This window comes from Lathamus discolor, chromosome 4 (genome assembly GCF_037157495.1).
Source record: "Lathamus discolor isolate bLatDis1 chromosome 4, bLatDis1.hap1, whole genome shotgun sequence".
Taxonomy (NCBI): Eukaryota; Metazoa; Chordata; class Aves; order Psittaciformes; family Psittacidae; genus Lathamus; species Lathamus discolor.
The window spans coordinates 35,302,611-35,323,372 of record NC_088887.1 but is presented as its reverse complement, the minus strand read 5'-3'; the positions used below and the strand labels follow the sequence as shown (position 1 = coordinate 35,323,372).

Sequence of the window (20,762 nt, the reverse complement as noted above, 5' to 3'; positions counted from 1 at the left end):
TGCTGGGGCTAACGCTGCCCTGGCAGCTACCAGCTCCTCTGTGTGTCAGTGTTGACAAAAAGGTCACAGCCATGCTGCCATCCCCAGTGGTATCATGCCTTGGTCATTGCAATGTCTACTGCCCTCAAATGCCTACTGGGATTCCTCCTCCTTCTCTTCCTCCGGACAAGGAAGGAACAGGGAGCCCCACATCACAGAGCATCTGTGGTTATGCTGCCAGTCACCTGGTAGTAAAAATACAGCAACAGTTGAGATGATAGTAGAATAAGGGCAGCATGTGCCCATGGGCACATACCCAGGGCTAATCCAGGCACTTTCACCTGCTCTTGGTTATCTGGGTTGATTACAGAGAAGCCGATTTTTCCAGGCAACTAGTTGGAGGCATCCCCCCCCCGCAGCTTCAGGAAGACTGCACTGTGTAAATGAACATTAAAAGGGTGAATTCTGATATAACCTATGGTGGTGAAACCAACTTTTTACTGAGCTCACAAAAATGGGGCTTAAAAAAGAAATTTAGAAAAGATCAGGAAATCCCTATCTGGCAAACAGGCTTTGATTCTGATCCCACTCTGTGGAGAGCAAATCCCCCATGCAGCACAGAGCACAATTCACCTCTTTTTTCAAAGAATGCCCCAGGGGTTGTTATTCTCTTTTACAGTCTGCAAACACCATTCTTACTCTGCAAACTTTGAGTTCCTCTTGTAAGTCACGCCACTGAATCCCCCTCCCTGTGCAATGTGTCTTTTAAGATTATTATTGTCTCTCTAGTTAAATTTTAACAACTGACATGAGAAAGGACCTTTGTGCTAGAGATAAATTCAGAGGTGTTATAAGATTATTACATTGGAAATAATGGATTTAAATTCATCAGGCATCCCGAGTTAGCCTGCGTAGTTCAGATTTGAAAGAAAGACTATACAGTACTAACTGGTACAGACTTTGAATATTAATCAGCTTGTAACCTTTTTGATTTTAATTTTATGTATTTTCATGCAAAAGATACATGTTGAGCTCTGATTCTGTAGAACACCTAAATGAAGCTACATGAATGTCCATGCTTCAATGCAGTTCAAAACCGGGTGCCACTATCTGAGTGTTCACAATTTTCTCCTTAGCCAAAATAGTTAAATAAAAACATAAATCATAGACTCATAGAATGGTTAGGGTTGGAAAGGGCCTTAAGATCTAATTCCAACCCCCTGCCATGGGCAGGCACACCTCTCACTAAACCATGTCATCCAAGGCTTTGTCCAACCTGGCCTTGAACACCGCCAGGGATGGAGCATTCACAACTTCTTGGACAACCTGTTCTAGTGCCTCACAACCCTCACAGTAAAGAACTTCTTCCTTATATCTAATCTAAACTTCCTCTGTTTAAGTTTTAACCCATTACCCCTTGTCCTGTCACTACAGTCCCTGACAAAAAGTCCCTCCCCAGCATCCCTATAGGCCCCCTTCAGATACTGGAAGGCTGCTATGAGGTCTCCACGCAGCCTTCTCTTCTCCAGGCTGAACAGCCCCAACTTTCTCAGCCTGTCTTCACACGGGAGGTGCTCCAGTCCCCTGATCATCCTCGTGGCCCTCCTCTGGACTTGTTCCAATGGTTCCATGTCCTTTTTATGTTGAGGACACCAGAACTGCACACAATACTGCAAGTGAGGTCTCACGAGAGCAGAGTAGAGGGGCAGGATCACCTTCGACCTGCTGGTCACACTCCTTTTGATGCAGCCCAGGATACGGTTGGCTTTCTGGGCTGCGAGCACACACTGCAGCCGGCTCATGTTCAGTTTCTCATCAACCAACACCCCCAAGTCCTTCTCTGCAGGGCCGCTCTGAATCTCTTCTCTGCCCAACCTGTAGCTGTGCCTGGGATTGCTCCCACCCAGGTGTAGGACCTTGCACTTGGCATGGTTGAACTTCATAAGGTTGGCATCAGCCCACCTTACAAGCGTGTCGAGGTCCCTCTGGATGGCATCCCTTCCCTCCAGCGTTATCAACCGAAGCACACAGCTTGGTGTCATCGGCAAACTTGTTGAGGGTGCACTCAATCCCACTGTCCATGTCAGCAGTGAAGATGTTGAACAAGACCGGTCCCAACACCGATCCCTGAGGGACACCACTCGTTACTGGTCTCCAGCCAGACACTGAGCCATTGACCACAACTCTTTGTGTGTGGCCATCCAGCCAGTTCTTTATCCACCGAGTGGGCCATCCATCAAATTGATATCTCTCCACTTTAGAGAGAAGGATGTCGTGTGGGACAGTGTCAAACGCTTTGCACAAGTCCAGGTAGATGGCACCAACTGCTCTACCCTGTCCATCAGTTCCGTAGCCCCATCATAGAAGGCCACCAAATTGGTCAGGCAGGATTTCCCCTTAGTGAAGCCATGCTGGCTGTCACCAAGCACCTTGTTGTTTTTCATGTGCCTTAGCATGCTGTCCAGGAGAATGTGCTCCAAGATTTTGCCAGGCACAGAGGTGAGACTGACTGGTCTGTAATTCCCTGGGTCTTCCATTTTCCCCTTCTTGAAAATGGGGGTTATATTTCCCTTTTTCCAGTCGTTGGGAACTTCACCTGACTGCCATGATTTTTCAAATACGATGGCCAGTGGCTTAGCAACTTCATTTGCCAGCTCCTTCAGGGCCCGCCGATGGATTTCATCAGGTCCCACGGACTTGCGCATGTTCAGGTTCACAGGAATGCATTTTTGCTGATTTTAAATGTACTTGCCAGTGGATGAAGCTGCATGACCTGTCATAGCCCAGTCTCTCATGAAGGTGCTTAGCACTGTACAGCACTCAGGGAGCAGCTGGTGCTTTCTGCACGGGTGAAAATGGCAACGTGAAGCACAGGTCAATGAATAAATCACCATATGGAATGCATAAATGAAATGGCTGGTAGGGTAAAATGAAGCACTATAAATAAAGGGGAGATTCCTTTACTTTTTATCACTGAAGTCCTACAAACCAGGATTTGTTTGGACGCAAGCTGTCTTCCAGATGGAGAAGAAACTTGCTGCCATTCTCTGGCAAAGCACGGCCAGCTTCCACTAGCTCTGGATGATGCAGCCTGGCTCACCTTCCCTAAAACGAGTGGTGAGTCTTCTGCAAGCAAAGGAGCTGGGATGAGTGGGTGAAGCTGGAGACCTGCCCTTGGCAGTACACACAGTAGCCAGCATGACGAGGAGGATCAAAGTCTCGAGTGAGGGGAAAAAATACAGTGTGCAAGAAATGGAATTGTCGTTTATGACACACACATCACCCCAGTGAACTTTCTGAAGTACAGGCTGGTTTAGATTTATTATCCCATAACCTTTAGGAACTCATTTCTTCAGCTCTTCCCCAAGATAAGCACCTATCTCCCTGCAGGCAGACCCTGCTACCTAGCCCTGGAGGCACCGTGAAAGTCCAGATGCACTGGGTGGCACTGGCAAGCAGTGCAGGGACAGCTGCCAATGGGGAAGGAGGCACCAGACTGCCTGTGTGAGCAAGCTTTGGGCACACCAGTGCCCGCCCCAGGCTCTTCCTTGCTTTCCCTGTCAATTTTCTTGTTGTGTTTTATAGCCTGGAGCACATCCCGTATGTCCTGAGCCCAGAACACCATCAGTGGACTTAGAGCAAGCTCTCTTTGCTTAGAAAGATATAGAGCTGCTGCAAGTCCCTGTCACCTTGGAGCTTCCTTTAGGGCAGAGGGTCTGTCAGCCAGGCAGTAGCTGTGCTTCCACAAAGTTTGGAAAACAGAGATTTTTCCTCTGAGACATTATAGCAAATGTTGGCTGTGATGAGACCGGTTTACACTTTCCAAACCTCCCTGGTTCTAAGTTTGTCTTGCAACAGAGCCAAAAGCCGTATTACAAAAATGTCTGCAGATAGATAGCCATTTTGTGTATAAGCATGTGCCCGAGTACACCTGTAACTCCTGATTACATGCCACAATAGTCAGAAAGCTTTTCTCTGTGTGTGGGGGGGGAGTGAGAACTATTACTTCTAAATAGCAAAGAGACAGGTCTACTGCAGCATGGTTGCCAAGAAAGAGATGGTTGACTTGCTGGGTACAGCTTCTTTGTTTATGAAGATGCTTAGTAAGGGTTTTTTTTTTGACAGAAATTTCTATCAAGTCATATTTTCTGAAGATGATAACTGTTGGTTCTTGCAGTTGGGAGCATTTTACATCCAAATACCACAAGCTGCTTTACAGAGGTGGGTCTCTGTTTGAAAAAAGATGGGAGTTCTGGCTTGGTAACTGGCTCTGCAGGGTGTTGGAAGCCAGTGGCAGATGTACGTTTGCTATTAAAACTTACTGGTTTCTTGTGCTATCATAGCACACACACACAGACCAGGAGTCCAATGTGCCAGTTTTTCAGAGTACAAGCTTTACCTCTGCCTAGTCACTCCCCTGGAGAGCGGAGAGAAAGGAGAGATCACCTGCTGCACTGTCACAGTGCCTTGAAAAGCAGCATCTAGGCTGTCTTAAACACACTTCAGAAAGTCTTTCCTTCACTTTGCTGGCACTGAACAACCTTAATTGCTAGGGTGCTGCATGGTAGAGATTGTGCAAACAGAAGGGTGGCTCAGGAGTGCAGGGCCTGCCTGGTGGTCTTCTGGACTACAGCCTGGAGCTGGGATGCGCCTTACTCCAGAGCAACCTCTTGGACAGTAATGTTTTTTACGCCGAGAGTCAGAGCAGCACCGCATGGCCTGACATCAGGCTGTCCTTGCACATGCATCCTTTCTGCAGCCTGGGGCTTGAGTGCTCCTTGTCACTAACAGGCATGTTGCTGTTTTCTATATCCTGCCTGCCACAGGGAGATGACAGTGCAGGAAGGAGGTGAGATTTTTCATCCTCAGGGTCGGTGATTTGCCCCACTGTGTCTGCTCTCTCACCTTCGCAACAAAACAGAACAGTATACGAGGAGAATAAAAACAGGTGTGCATGCTTTTAGTGCCACAAACCAGGCACCAGGGTAGAGCTCGTCTTCAGGTGTTTCCAGAGAGGAGGGGCAGTTTGCAGTGAAAGCCCACTGTTCAAACAGGAAAATGACAGTGCTTCTCCTGATGGACTCGTGCTCTGCACCAGCACTGTGCCTCACTCCCATATGGAACAGATGCTGTTGTTATTGCTGCTCAGAGGCAGCAGAGATTAACAGTTTCCATGTACAGATACTTCTTTGGCATTACATAAGCTGTGTATTTAACACACACTAAATTTTCATTGCAAATGGGCTGCTGTGGGGGTATTCACATTTTAAAAAATCTGTTTCCTTCCCAAGGCACGCAGTTATGCTATAGCCTCAGTTTGATCCGATGATGAGAACCATACTAAAAAATGGAGTGTGTATGGGGCTGGGGGAGCTATCAGTTAAAAACAAAATACTAAGAAAAATCCCAGGGCTCATCGTTAGTTTTCCAAGTCAGATGGCATGGAACAGTTGTAACCTGTTACCTGCTCATCTTTGATCGCAAGCATAGGAGCGGCAAGGTGAGGCTGGGGTTCATGTGGCGCTGTCATAAGGCTAAAAAGATGCGTGCAGCGGATCATAGAAAGTTCTTTAAAGGCACCTACCGTGAGCTGAAACAACACTGAGGTATAATATTCATGCTTATTCATCAGATTAGGGAGAGAAAAGATTAAATCACACTGGAGACGTCTGGCTGGCTGCCTCAAAAAACCTTCATTTTCATGCTAAGTGTAGTTTCAAAATGTCACCCTGAAAATGTGTGACATTTTAATGGGCTGATTGCCAAGATTCTCAAATCCATTAATCTGCATGCAAATCATAGTATCAAATGTAATGGAAAAGGTACAAGAAACTAGAATTATAAGAGAATGCCTTGCATTCCCCTTGGTTAAAAATATGTTGGGAGGATTGTCTCTTACAAATCTAATATTACAAAGGCAAATGAGATTAAAAAAAATGCTGTGGTATTCCATTTATACTGATAGCTGGTTGTGACTGCATGTGGTCTCTTTTAGAGCTGTCTTTGAAAAACAGCCTGGACATGGCCTGTTCTTTCAGTAAGCTGCATAGCGTGTTACAGCATTATGACTGTCACTAATGCAGCCCTTAGGACAGGTTGCATTCCCTAGTCCATGTTTCTGATGCAGTTCCAGTGAAGACAGTGGGATTTCACTGACATCTTCTGAGCATCTCCCTCCAATAAACTGTTTTCAGCTTGTTCTTAAAAATGATGGAGCCAAAACAAGCACCAATTCTGAAATTCCCATGCACTTCAATCAGAGAAAGCCAAGGAGCCCGCAGTATTCAATTAGCTACTGCATGCCAGGGTCCGTGACTAGGCTTGTGGGAGTTAAGCACATGCGTAAATACTTGTTGGATTAGGGTTTAGGGTCAGACAAAATCCTACCAGCTGAAACAAAACTTCCTCTCAGGATCTAACTCTTGGACAGTTGTAGGAGGAGGAGAGTGCAGTCGAGTTCCTACAGCAGGTTTTCTCATCTAGAGTAACTGACTAGCTCATTGCAGGACTTGGCATATCCTAAGCAATTGTTTCTAGCTCCTGCACGGCTCATCTGCTCTGGGAGCTGATTTGTGACGGAAATCTGCTTGAATGGAGATGGTAAATTTGATTTACTTGTGAAAGCAAAGTGAAGAATTCCACAGCAGAACAATCTGGGTCACAATGTACTTTGGATTATAAGATTTAGTACAGAAATAAGGCCCAAACCACTTAATTAAGATCCAACGTTCAAGCATCAAAAGTTTGAGGTTAATCAAAACTAGGGCTTAGTTCATCCATTCATGAAGATGTCTGTGTAGCTTGGAGCTGACCCTGTACTTGGATCTTCCCATCTCCTTTGGAGTCCCCCAGGACTGTTCAAATCCAGAGATCAGACCCTTTTCTAGTTTGGAGCAGAAAGCCCCAAACCACACACACACAAAGCTGTTTAAAGGAGAAAGCAGCCTAGGCAGAAAGAGGAAGCAGCGAAGAGAACTAGCTCTGAACTAGTCCTGGGTCTCTAGAAGTGTGCAAGTAGAAATAGGGTACAGAGTGGATGTTTTAAGGTAATATTGTTCTCCCTGAGAGACTGGAGAGTACTCGGAGTAGTACCGTTTTATGCACAAGAAAGAGACCAGACAATGGCAGTGGGGGAGAAACGAGAGTTAAGTTCAGAATTAATTTGCAGAAACAGCAGGAGAACAAACCTGAATTTCCAGAGCAGGAGGCATAGTTTTTGTTCAGGGCTGAGCTTCGTAGTAGACACATTGCAGAGAGGCTGACCTTCCTAAGGTGCTTCCTGGGTCATGGGAGGAAAGACTGGCCCCCACCCGTTCATCTCTTTTGAAGAACAAGGTAAGACAATGCATGTGGCTTTGGACTTTGCAAAGGCAAAGCGCTAGTGTCACCCTTATTGCTATCACACCTTGCAAAGTTGATGGGACAGCCTCAAGAACTGAGCCAAGGAGGACAAGAGCAATTTGCATCATCGGCATCGTTGGCTGCATGCCTGTGGCTGCCAGTGAGGGGATGCCAGCAAATGCATGTGAATCACCGGTGTCATCAGCCACACTATGACAGGAACTGATATTCACTGCTGAAACCCCAAGGCAGGGTGAACTTTCCCCAGTGGGAAAAGCCAGGATTAGGTGAGCAGCGTGGTGGGGGCTCTCCTCTTGTAGCCATGAGGAAGGGGGTTCCTTCTGGCCTCCCCTTTGGCAAGGTGGTGCACAGGAGTTGATCACAGTACTGCTGGCTGTCTGCACAAGCGCAGCTCCGGGCAGAGCTTGCCTCCCCGGAGCCAGCGATGGCTCATTGATGACTAAGTAAGTCATCAGTAGAAGTGAAGATCTCTTGGTGCTGCACTTACGATGCAAGGATACCACAAAGAGTGTTTCTAGAGGTTCTCCACCAAGACTCACCTCTCCTTTACAGCCCCTTGTATTCATTATGAAAGCGTTTGTCTTTAGGAGCAGATGCAGTTTTCACCCAAACACACACAACAGAAAACAAGCACAACAGCCATTTCTGTAGAAGAATATATTATTTAGCAGATCAGTTTAAAAGTAAAAAAAAAAAAAAAAAATCTGTACATCTTTGAAGGTTTTTCATGTTGGTGCTTTTTGCATCCAGGAGGATAAAAATTTGCTTGCACAGTGGTTTCAGCTTCAAACTCCCTTTGCTCATTCTGAAGGGTCCCATGATGTCTAGTCGTACCAGGCCACAGAAAGAACCTGCAAACTCACTGAGGTTTCTTCTGACTTCTTCTAGTGTAGAAAAAAAATATGCATCCACTATGCTGGGCTTCTGAATGTACAGTGAACACTATAAAATTCAGAGAGTAATACAGAGAAATGTGTCATTAGGGCCTAGCAGGCAAACAAAAATATATGCCAGGGCCCTTGTCAGAATATAAGCATCTGTTAAGCTATGCTGTAATTAGCATACTGCTGTACACATGTATGTTATATCTTGACTAAACCAACTGTTTCGTTTGGTTTTGGGTGCAGCGGTTGTTTTCCAGAAAAGGCTCATTAGCTAAACTGCTTTGTCTCTACGCACTGCAGTCAGTGTGGTCACCAGAAAGGCAGATCTGCTGAAGATTTGAGCTGTGCTGAAACACGTGCGACGTGCGCAGCAGAGGACATGCCGGAGCGTGCGGAATCCTTGGTGCTGACCCTGGCAGTGCCAGTGTGAGCAGGCTGCAGGCTGTAGACAAGGCTCCCAGGCAGGCAGACAGGTCTGTGAGGCGTCTGTGTCAGCCACCACTCTGTGTACATGGTCCCGGTTGGATTTTGATGTAGCCACCACGTCCGTTTGGCAAACACAGCACTTCTCAAAACCAGAATAACCTCAGGGCTTGTGTCTTGTTCAGACTTTTTCATCTCACTTTTCAGTACTTCCAGTGGTCAAACTGTCACTTTTCTTTTTCTGCAACTGAAAAGAAGAGCAAAGGAGCATTAATACCCTGGCTCACACAGTGCTGCTTTGCACTGCTGCTGTCAGTCAAAAGCTCATCTCTTCACAAGGTATGTGCAGCACTGCTTGGGAAATAATAGGCAGCATCTTGGTGTATCACAGGTACCGTTTCACCTAAACTCCTCTGGATGTATGTCCTGAGTAAACAGAACCCAGTCTTTCTCATCATCTGCCATACTAGGCTTTTAGATTATTAACTAACTCTTCTTGCTTCAGGATATTTCTGCATTCAGGCAGCTCCTGTTTTTCTAAGACCCTTGTGCCAATGCACCATAATTACAGCTCCGTCAGTTTGTATAGAATTTCTGTTTGACAGCTTCTGTAAACCAGAAGTCAAATCTCAGCTGAACTTGAAACATGAGCAGGACTCGGGAAGTTTGGCAGTCATATCTGAGTTCTTCCCTCCTTGGAGAAATGCTCCTGTCTAAATTACAGAATGCCTAAAAGACTTTCTTCTCCTTCGTAACTTAGTGTCCTCAAAGCACGCTCTCTTTGATTAACTTGTGCTGCTGAAGGGCTTTTTCTCCTAAGCACTTGGGAGGACGTGGCAGCTACACCAAGGATGATCAAGTGAACGAATCTTCATTTCCCACATATCAAACAATGTCAGCACAACTACTATGCCAGGGCACTTCGCAATCTATTTTAATGACAGAGTGACTGATAGTATCCTGTCTACATGATCAGATTTTTCATGTCAGAAGACATCTATGCTGTGATGCCATTTGGGCAGGTTTTGTCGTCTGCCTCAGTGTGCAAGGGAATTGGGCAGGCTCGGTGCCACAGGCTGCAGGATGCTGTGGAAGCCAGGCCAGCATGCCAGCTGCTGTACTGTAGGCAGCTCGCAGGGTCTGGCTTTGGTGTCTGCCCTGCCAGGCTCCTGAGGCCATGCAGACATGGTCAGAGGCAGCAAACATGGTTAAATACATATCCTACCTCCCCCGAGCCTTAAATAATCAAAATGAGAGACACTGTAAATGGAGGTTGCCACTCAGCACGGGCCATAAAACAGCTTTATTGGTTGTGTGTTTAATCCTACCGGTTGCTGTGTATAAAAGAGCAATTCCTCATAAAAGTTCAAGCACAGACATGTGAGTGGAAGTTTCTTCCTAGAAAACAGACTTATGGCTTGGTGGTGTGGTGCCTTCAGCTGCCCAGCCCCAGGACATGTTGCAGCAATGTAGCCCAGGCTAACTGCTTCCCAGGGGAAGGCAGCTCCCTGCAGGAAGAGGTGTTTGATAACGTGCTCCGCTCAGGCAGTAACTTCTGGATTTTGGTCTGAGGTCCCTCTCTCGCGAGCAGCTCCCTTCCCGTGGCTGTACTTGTGTGGTGTCTGGTGGACTTGGCAAGGGCATGTTTGTGTGCACACTTACTGCTTGTGGTACGCACCCAGCCAGGAACAGCCGCTGTGTTTCTCATGGTAACAGTTATGCCATAAGTATTCCTAATGTTGCAGAATTAAGCTGCTTTTAACTTACAATGTTTGACTTATTCAATCCTAATGTTTGCTTTATCAAAGAGATATTTAGAGCTTACCTCTTTCATAGCATCATCTATTTGTTTTAATTCCTCATAGTGGTCCCTGGATTCCCAAAGGGGCTGAAGCATTACCTCCTCCACTTCTGGGAATAGCTAGGTGAAAATAAGGAAAGAATATCAACATTTCACTTTGTATTTATTAACTTGTATATGCTGGAAATGGGGGGAAAGGCAGGGTGTGAATTGTACATCCCTATTTCCCTGGCTAACTAAACACCTGATGCAAGAAATGCGGAAGCTCTGCATGTCCCCCTTCTGCTTCTGGCCTTGGGTGGCTTACCTTTGTTACTGTTTCAAACATGGGGATGAGAACAAACTTCAGAAAGCCAATCTGTGCTGTCGGCTTGGTCACTTTATCGCGGTCCATGAATGGTGCCACTGGAAGCCCCTCAGATTTTTCTCGATCACTCTGGAACAAATCCAGAGAGAACAAATATTAATCATGGCTAGAAGCCTTTAAGGATAGTAATGTAAGAAGCATTAGCTTGCTACTAGGTAAAGAGCAGTAGGCTTCAGATATGGATCTCAGTGGTGTCTGAAGATAGCACAGAATAGCAATAGGTTTCCCTTGGGCCAATGCATCCTTCGTTGTTTAGTGCAAGTTTCTGAATAGAGAACTCTGTTCAGTTAGTTCTGCACAGCACTGGCATGAAAAAGTTGACCTCCAGGCTTCCAGGTCAACAAGGCCACCTGATTCCCTTTCCAAATCTATGAGATTTATGAGGTGAACTATTTCAGGCACTCGGAAGGGTGGTAATGGCTCTTGCCACTCTGGAAGAGAAAGAATAGGTCTTTGATTTCCTTGTCATTTTCCAGAGAGTGATTATTTTCAGGTATTCAATTGGAAATTACACCTCCTTCTTCACTAATTATTAAAACTGGCTCTGGATAGCCAGGTCAATGGAGAGCAGTTCAATTGACTGCAAAAAGTTTACCAAGCTACATACTTGACCAATAATTTATTGTTTCTATGTGTGGGGGTTCATGTGCAAGGAGGTCACAGACTGTGTATGCAAAAAATACATCCCGTAGCAGATTTTCTCTCTCAATTACTGGGTCTTTCGGCACATAGTGTCTTCGCTGGATAGCCAAAATAGTAAGGCACATGAATACTGTAATTTTGAGTAAAAAGCTGGAAATGCAGCGGGCTAGAAGTGTTTCTGACACATCATCCAAGAGATCTTCTTGGCATGAACCCTATCAAAATACAGACAAAACACAAAAGACAGCTCTGGCATCTCCTACTCAGAGCACTGCAGCCATGTGTTGACTAAGATCCACTGCTGCAGCACATACATGCAGCTCGGGAGCCCATGTGCCAGGGACAGCTGAGGGCTTCTGTTCCAGGGATCCTTTTTTAAGCAATCACAAACTGTGTTCAGCTGGGAATCCAGTGAGGAGCAATGGTTTGTGGAGCTTAAAGTCTGACTTTGCAGACTGTGATGTTCACATGCAGCGAAAAGTATCTAAATTAGTTCCTATGTGGTATTTGATAACTGACTTGACCAGTTTCTCTTGCCATTGCTCTTGCCCTTTTGTCTCAAAAATCATTTGTATGTCAAACAAACTTGCTTTACAGAGAAGAAGCTTAAGTCTGCTAGCATTAGGATTTCTAGGTTGCTGCTGTATTTCATCTGCAAATTACATTAATTTGCTCTCTGAACAGCTTCTCTTGCTGACATCCTTCTCCAACTTCCTGCAAAAGAAGTCTTCCCATGCTAGAGCTAGACTGGTCTGTCAGAGATGGAGCACCTGTAGCTGAGGTGGCATTCAGGAAGAGCAGCCCTCCCTCATTCTTACCTGCATAAAATATTCCTCTAGTAAACAATCTACCCAGGGCTCTGCTACTTCCATTGGGCGGACTTCATTGGAGATATCACAGCATTTTATCAGTACCATCTTCAGCTGAAAGAGGATAATAATTTTATACTGCAGTCTTAATGCCAGCCCTTTTTTTCCCTGCTCAGAGCCTTTCTCTTTACAACGCCCCGGGAGGCAATGTTTTCAAACAGAAAGGACAGTTTTAGGATGAAATCAGAGGCGTTAAATGATCTGGATTCTTTCCCACTCTCTCAGTTACTCTGTAAATCGCTTATCCCCTCTCTGCCTTGGTTTCCCTGTCTGTGGCACTGCTATGTGTCACAGTGGGACATGTGCTTATCTGCTGCATGAAGAGATTCAGCCACAAATGACCATGAGGTTGATCATGGAGTACTCAGAGGTAGCTGGGGAAAGACTTCCCTGGACATCAAAGATGACTGGATTGGGAAGTAGGGGAGGCTAGAGTTTGTACCCTTGTGGGTAATTTTTGCCCCGCCGTAATGGACAATATGAATTTATGACCTGACAGAGTAAATCCAATTTTTTCCTGATGGGACTCCAGGATTTCTAAAGCTGGAATAATCTACTTTATATGGAGCATTTTCAAATTGCAATTCTTTTTGGTGGGGCAGAGAATGTAAGAAGGATTTATGTTTTTTAATAATGTATATTGAATCTTGGGTTTTAAACAAACAAATTTCAATCTATGAGCTTTCACACTGTGCACAGAAAGATCATAATCCAGAAAACCTCTTACACAGGTCATGTGTTCTTCATTTGAGTAATCAAAGTTTTCCATTTTTTCCTTGAAGGAGTCCAGTATTTCTGCATGTCTCGCCATGTCTGTAGCCAGAATTAATGTAATTATCCCCTAGCAAAGAAAACAAGTTCACATATTAGCTTGGCACTCTTTACACTCGTTACACTCTGCTATTACAGAGCAGAGTCTTTCTTACACACAAAAAGCCTCAGATGCAGTACATAGTTAATATGTAAAGGGGAAGTTTCTGACCTGAAACTGCCAAGCAAATTGGAAGAGGGTTATGAAGAGTTCATGGTATACGAAGATACTGGTTGGATTGGCCTGTAACATTTGTGTGATATTCCAGAGACATTGAGGGTTTTCTTTTCTGATTGACTAATTGTGGGAAAACAAACTGTACAACAAGATGTTAAAAGCCACACTCTGCTTGCCAAGATCCACTATTGACTCCTTGGAAAGCACTACAGATTTTGCTGCTGACTCTTAAGGGCCCTAGGAAGAGACAAAGATCAGTAGTTGTAGGTGTCCTCTGTGCTCATTTTGCTTAGGAGCTTTGAAACACCCAGATGCAGACAGTGTGTTAGGACTCGGTATCCTCCTGCTAGGTCGAGTTGGGATGGGTAAACATGATTAATTTAAAGTAGAAGGTTTTCATACAGATCTGTACATTTTGGGCTCATGCCTGCTTCCTGTACACTGGCAGAATCAGTAATTCCAGCCAGACAGGTATCTGAACCCTTACATTGGTCTGCTTTTTCATTTGGTGTGTGACGGAAAGCACAAATGCTTTTTCATTTGTGTGGAAACTAAGCCTGGATTTTGGCCCTTACAGCTCTAATGAGAACTGTAGCATTGTTCTCTGTCTCAGAGGTAACTGTGATGACTCCCAGTCCGCCAGAGCCTCTTCCAACAGCACAAGTGCTCTGCTGCTGTAAATCTTTCCCCATTTTGAAGTCTCTTTTAATATTAATACAATGTTCTCTTAAAACATAAACTTCTGCCATGAGAGCTTAATCCTTTCCCAGTCAGAGCTAATTGGCTCCTTCAATAATATAAATGTCTATCCCTCAAATGTCATAGGCTTTAGTAGTCAGGATGTACTCATTATTTCACAGCAAGACATTCCGGGGAGTGCTGCTGTGGAAATTTTCCAAGAATCCCTCTTGAATCCTTACAGTGTGAGGGGCTTTTTCAGTCCTACCCTCTAGGGAGAATGATTCACTTGCATTGTACAACAGGGAAGTCTGCGAGTGCTTTTGTCTTCAGGAACAGTTTGTATGACACAGAGGGGACCCGCATTCATACCTGTCTTATCTGTTTGAATTGGTCCTGGTTAACGTTGGAGAAAATGTTGTATTCTGGCTGGGAAATGATCTGGAAAGCTACAGCACAGTGGTGGTTCTCCAGCGGGGAGATGTCATTGTAGCGTACCGCAAGCTCAGTCCGTGCGTTTATCTGATAGCTGATGTGAAGAGAAACAATGAGAACTCCTGCAGATGCACACCAGCTGCTCTAAACCATGCTGCTTACTTTTATTTACATTCTTTTCAATATTTATTCAATTAGATGCAGTTTGCTTTTTGATTGTTAGTACCAAATCAGATGTTTTGAGAAGATAGATTTTATTTTAATATCGTCTCAGGCACTATTCCCCTGTAGAAGCTGGTTTGGGGTTTGGTTTGGTTTTCTGGGGGTTTTGTTTGTTTGGTTGATTGATTTATTTTATTTTATTTTATTTTATTTTATTTTATTTTATTTTATTTTATTTTATTTTATTTTATTTTATTTTATTTTATTTTATTTTATTTTATTTTATTTTATTTTATTATTTTACCAGGTGTCTGTATCTTAAAATGACATAAGACAAAGAAAGAAAGAACCGTCTGGGCTTCATTCAACCCCCACTAAGGTTAGCGGAGAGATTCTCACTGATCCCAGCCAGAATTGGGTTCTGCCCTTATTTAATGTATGGCTACAAATAAATTAGATTCTCTTTTGTTCGCACACACATACAGGCACACAGAAGTGTCCATGGGTCAACAACTATCATTTCATCACAAGATAATAAACAAAATAACATGCGCTTCATTATTTATAATTATGAAATACTATGGAAGTTTGCATTTTCCTGTAACGATTCCATTTCAGTCAATATAGCTATAATAAGGTATTCCCTCTCTCTCATAGTACAACATTTTACCTTGTTTTCTCAGCAGTGGGGGAAAGTGTTGGAATAGAAACATGAAAAGGCATTTCCCTTACAGAGGCAAGGACAACTGGCAGCCTCAACCCGGACCTGAGCTTTGTGTGTGAAGCTCTGCCTTGGCCTATGTGTGAGTGAACACCAGGGCCTTGGGGAAGGTCATTGCCAGCTCAAGCCGTGAGGAGAACCTGATCTACCAAAACTGCAGCTGATACTGCCTTCCCAATGAATGTGAAGGGACAGACTTACGTATTGTTGTAGCCTGGATGGTCCAGGTCATGGCACACTGCTGCAGTCATGAGAATCAAGATGTCAATTTGGGAAAATTTCTCCTGTAAAATACAGAACATACGGTAGTATTACGCTTTCTACTTCCCCTATCCCCATAAATGAATGTAAGTGAAAAACCCACCCACATTTACTTTTTTAGAGAAATGCAAATCTGAGCAAAATGAAGTGTTTTTCCACAGATCAATTTGCTTCAGTCAAGAAAGAATTCTGCCTTCCCTTCCAGTAAAAATGACTCAGATTTGCCTTTGTTGCATTAAATAACAGCAGCTCAGAGGAGGCAATTTGCTTGAAACTTGTTATTACTGCAGGGATCCTATAAAAGCACTGAGATATTAGTATAGTCTCTTACAAGCCATTTGAGCATCCTGATTAGGTAGGGGAGGGCTAGAAGATAGCTTAGTTGCCATTGCGTTCTGCGTTAACTAAAGTTATAAAAAGGGTGAGAAAAATTAAGTGTTGCATTCCCACAGTTTCTGAATAGGGCAAACTTCCATTAAAGAAAGTTCTTCTTCACACTCGTACTGGCAAGAAAATACTTAAGCCAGTAACTGAGATGTTTAACTATGGAGGAGACAGGGTTTTTTTTACTGAACAAAATCTGGTTTGTACAGAAACGAAATGAATATATAGACACAAGTTATCCAGCCAATGAAAATTAATTATGCCTATAGTTTTGAACAATGTGCAGGTTGAACGAGAATCTTGCGTACTGTACATGCAAGGCATTATTTGAAGTAGCTCACCCAGGTGCAAGCACACATTTTGGGAAAACCTCTCGTGGGATTATTTTGTGTCGTAGATGAAGACCATATCCACAGACCATAATTCATCAGGCTTTGGGATCCGATTCGTTGATGTTTCATGCTATCAGAGTGTCAGAAAAGCTTCAGTGTACAGATTTGGGATATCCGGGAAGTGAAGGTAGCATCCCAGCAGCCTCAGAAAGCTGTGCAGGCGCTTGAGGTCTGGGATGGGAAGGCTGAGTGGGCGGGCAGGTGGAAATGAAACACTTCCTCCTTGCCCCAGGGGCTAACCAGTGCGGCCATTGCAAAGCTCATCACTTGCTAGCAAGCTGATGGCCTGTTTTGCAAGAAAAATGCACAGGTGTCATAGTGCTGAGCGGATGAGCACGTGCCCCATGATGGCAATGAGGAGGTACTATTGAGGTGGAGGGCATACCTGGAGGCTGCAGAGCGAGATCATGCTGTACATCATCTGGGTCACACAGAAGCAGTGCCGGAAATTATGGAAGGGGTTGTTTCTGTAATTGTCATGAATACACAGCTGCAGAGAGAGGGAATGAAACAGTCAGAGAGAGGAAGGCTCTTTCTTTATCAACAGATGCTTCCCAACTTCCCTGGAAGCACTTTATATCCCTACAGGTCTCCTGTGGAGCCCAGTGTTATTTTCTGCTAGGACAGACTGACAGCACAAAGGCCTTCTGACACTTTCTGCCTTCCTGGGGGAAGGCGAGGGATTACTGCCTTTCAAGAATCTGTCAGCAGGTAAAGCTCATAGCAGCTTCTCTCATAGCAGCTAGCAACGGGTAAACATCCCAGCACAGTCAAGTGAGACAGTCCTATCAGTGTCGAGACAGGACTCTGGGCTCTCACCCTGAATTTGTGTTTCAAACTGTGCAGTGGTTAAATGGTGTCTTTGTGTGTGTAAAGAACTCAAAGTATATCCCTGTTCCCCTCTCTTGCTGAATGCAAATTGCAGCTTTGAACTCTTCAAGGCTGAAATGTAGTTGCTATTTCATTTGCAAATGCTCAGAGGTAGTACTTTGGGATGTGTTGCTTGGCAAAGTGAAGATACGAATGCACATTCCCTGGCTTACCTATGTGGATTTCCTACGCTAAAGCAGCATGGGAGAGATTAAGCCATATAGGCACATGGGAGAGGTTTTAACTTTCTACAGATCCTGGCTTTGTGCCCTTATTACAAATGCATGTCTTTCCATGTGTCCTCACTACTGTCAACTGGGCTATCTGAGTGAAGCTGACACAGCTGGGTTGCCACATGCCACAGTCATTCTCGCAATGTGCTGGAGAGCCTTTGGTGTCCTGCCCTGCACAAAACAGCCAAGCATCAGCAGCACTGCTGGACCCCTTCTGCTGAATCATCCATAGCCTGGACCCTTGTGCACATGCCAGAGCCCTTGGAGAGCTCTTATGCACAAGCTTCAATTACTGAGCCTGAACTAATGACATGGGCGGAATTTGTGTCCCCTTCTCCAGCTGAATAGTGAATTTACTTTAAAGAGTCTTCAAGCCCCATCAGGATCAAACCCTTCAACCCGGGACCCAACTTCTAGGAAGCCTTAAAGTTCCGGATCAGGTCAAGAGAACTGTGGGTTTTCAATACTTATTCAGTATTTGGGGGCTTCATTGCGAAGCTGTTCAGATTATTCTGCAGCAAGGACTTTAGTAATACATTATATTATTTTAAAATAAAAACTAATGGCACAATACGGTTGACAGCCAGGCTCACGGGGTGGGCAGTATGTCACAGCCTCTGCGTAGAGACCATGGTCGTGCCGGGGCACTGTGCAGCACTGCATGGATGTAATGCACACAGCCAGCAGTGGAACTCAGAGCATCCCAGGGGACTCCTGACTCAGAGCACTGAAGGACTGGAGTGACTGTGTTGCATTAGTCATCTGTTCCTCCCCTTTCTGGAAGATTTCTGTAGCCAGTGGATGTGGGAGCAAGAAAGCAAGCATGTGCATGAGGTGGCTTTTTCTGACCCGCTTAAGTTCAAAGTGGTGCCCGTACTGTGCCTGGGGAAGTATCATAGTTTGAAGTAGAGTCCTCAAGGCTTTTTTTAATCATCTTTTTTTTCTTCTTCTGCAAAGTCAGCATTTAAGGAAAGAAATCTCACCCTGTCTTACCTTCATAGAAAATACATAATAAAGTCCCCTTGTTCAGATCAAGGCTGTCTTAAATGCTAGTGGTAACCAATTACTTGGAGATACAAGCTAACAGGAAGCTGCCTGCAGTAGGGCATGTGGGTGGCATGTTGATGTGTGTTGACATATCACCTTGCTCCCCATGTTTTCAGGCTGTGAAACAGGAGGAGGAAATTTTCTGTTTTATCTACTCCGTGCTAGCCTTGTTTGCATTGGGTTTCATCCCACCCCTTCTGTTCAGCTGCTGTCTAAGGTCAACAACACTGAGCTTTTCATCTGCCTTCTGCGGGAGAGTGTTCCTAGGTCTTGATCATTTTTTGTACTTCCTTTAATGTGGTCATACTAAGTTTCTAAAAAGGCCTACAAATAAATTTCAGGTAAGCCTTATGCCTGTGTTACCAAAGGGTAACACAGGTCCATTTTACCCCTCCTTTCATTCTCTGATCAGCCTTATGCCTTCTTAGCTTCATTGTGCAGCAGCACACCAAGCAGTGACAGTCACTGTCCTGTGTAAGCTCACGCCTGGGTGCTTTCTGCTTTTGCTGTACTTCATGATGCGATGAATTCGGAGTTTGCTTTGTGCTTGCTAAATAGCTTCTGAATTCGTGGAATTTGCTCAGGCCCTTCTAGAAGTCTATATCCACCATGTAAAATGGTTTCCACTATTCTATGCGTATTCTTCAGGTTATTAGAAGAGATAAATGAGATGAGTCTTTGCCACAGGAATTGTATGAAACATCTGTATAATGAATTTCACATCATGAAGTTTTTGATTACTGTAATAATCAATTTGGCAAGTAAAGATGTAATTTTTACTAACTGTAATTCTTCAGGCTGTACCTAGATCCTATTTAAACAACAGGTAAAATATTTACTGTTCTGCAGTTCCCTAGGAATGCAGCAGGTTTTTCTAAGAAAGCCAATATATCCTTCAGCTTTTCAGTAAATGCTTTCTCATGCCCCACCTTGGACCTGAAAACTTACTGGTTTTTAGATCAGTGTTTCTTCTTCAGACATGTTAGTTTTGTATGATCTTAACATTAGCATGTCTTGCATCTCTGCAGCAGTCTCAACACTAATGACTAAAGCAAAGAAAGTTATTTGGCTTCCCAGGAATTCCGTTTCCTTCCTGACTTGCTGCTTTACTCACCGTGTAGTACATCTAATACTTATTGCACATACTGGCTTTTTTGGCCATATCTGAAAATGCTCCATTTACAGCAGGTACCAAGAGCATTCACCAGAAATTAACTGCTCTCAATAATAGAAATCTCAGCAAATGCAAACCAGTTAAAAAAATATCATCTGGGACCTCTAGACTGCAAACATTCACTGAAGTACTTCAGTTTTAAGAATCTGTGTCAATTGACTGCTTTCAGTGGGATTCCTCAGGTGAGCCCCGTTCATTCCATGACCAAAGGTCTTCTTCATCAATTTTTGAGTTTAAAAATTTTCAAATATGAGTAATTTTAAATGCTTACCAACCACCTCTTTAACGTAATAGGATTGATATTGAAGTCTTTTACCAGTCCAAGATCATGGTACATGTGTTCCAAGCAACTCAGCATCTGTAGCCAGGAACAGATAGATAGGTTATTGGCTTGGTAAATATCACTTTGCTTCCTGATACACTGCAAAGTGAATTTTCTCCTTGCAAGCATCTAATAATTGTAAAGCCCTCTTGTTAAGATGAAAGAAAGATGTTCAAAGACTGTGTGATTAAAGACAGTGCAAGAGGGAAGATAGAGAGGTTCTGAGAGCTTTTTGAAGTAGACAGATTGCTGTTGACTTCATAGGTTTTATGGAGGGCTCTGAGTCACACCAGCTCTCCTTAGTAAATGCGATTCATTCATTTCATAGCAATGCCTTCTCACAAAAAAGTATTGCCATTTTTCTAATTCAGCTGGGATATGTCCTAATGCTTGTTGAAAACATGGGAGTTTTCTCACTGACTCCAAAGGCCCTGGCTGTATGGAAAATGACAGCAGAAAATAAGATTCTTGAAAACCCCTTTTATTCTAGATACGTGTCAATATCTTCTTTCTTTATGACTTCTTGTGAGTTTCTAACACCATTATCTTAACTCGTATTTCTTGTTTAACAAAACGTCTACCAATATAACCCTACAAAATTGCAGCAGGTTTGTGACCATCCGCCCCTGTAAACTGTAACTCTGAATCCCGACAGCTGAACTGCAAAGGCAGGCTGCTCTTTTGAGGCAACATCTGCTCTGCAGTAGGAAGGAGGGTGCAGGTAATAAATCACTACCAATCCCAGTTAATCTTCCAGTTTGAAAACAG

The 20,762-nt window shown here is 44.1% G+C and overlaps 1 protein-coding gene across 4 annotated transcripts in view; it reads right to left on the bottom strand.

Annotated features, from left to right (window-relative positions):
• Positions 1–8,013: 8,013 nt before the first annotated feature.
• PDE9A (phosphodiesterase 9A) overlaps positions 8,014–20,762 on the bottom strand; it is a 49,860-nt gene continuing 37,111 nt past the window's right edge. For all 4 annotated transcript variants that reach the window (XM_065677032.1, XM_065677035.1, XM_065677034.1 and 1 more), the window contains 9 exons: positions 19,944–20,030; positions 16,734–16,838; positions 15,513–15,595; positions 14,366–14,522; positions 13,055–13,168; positions 12,277–12,381; positions 10,757–10,885; positions 10,474–10,569; positions 8,014–8,895 (listed from right to left, as the gene is read on the bottom strand). In XM_065677032.1, the coding sequence (XP_065533104.1) occupies positions 8,845–8,895; positions 10,474–10,569; positions 10,757–10,885; positions 12,277–12,381; positions 13,055–13,168; positions 14,366–14,522; positions 15,513–15,595; positions 16,734–16,838; positions 19,944–20,030 (927 nt within the window). In that variant the 3' untranslated portion in view covers positions 8,014–8,844. The remainder of the gene's footprint in view (positions 8,896–10,473; positions 10,570–10,756; positions 10,886–12,276; positions 12,382–13,054; positions 13,169–14,365; positions 14,523–15,512; positions 15,596–16,733; positions 16,839–19,943; positions 20,031–20,762) is intronic.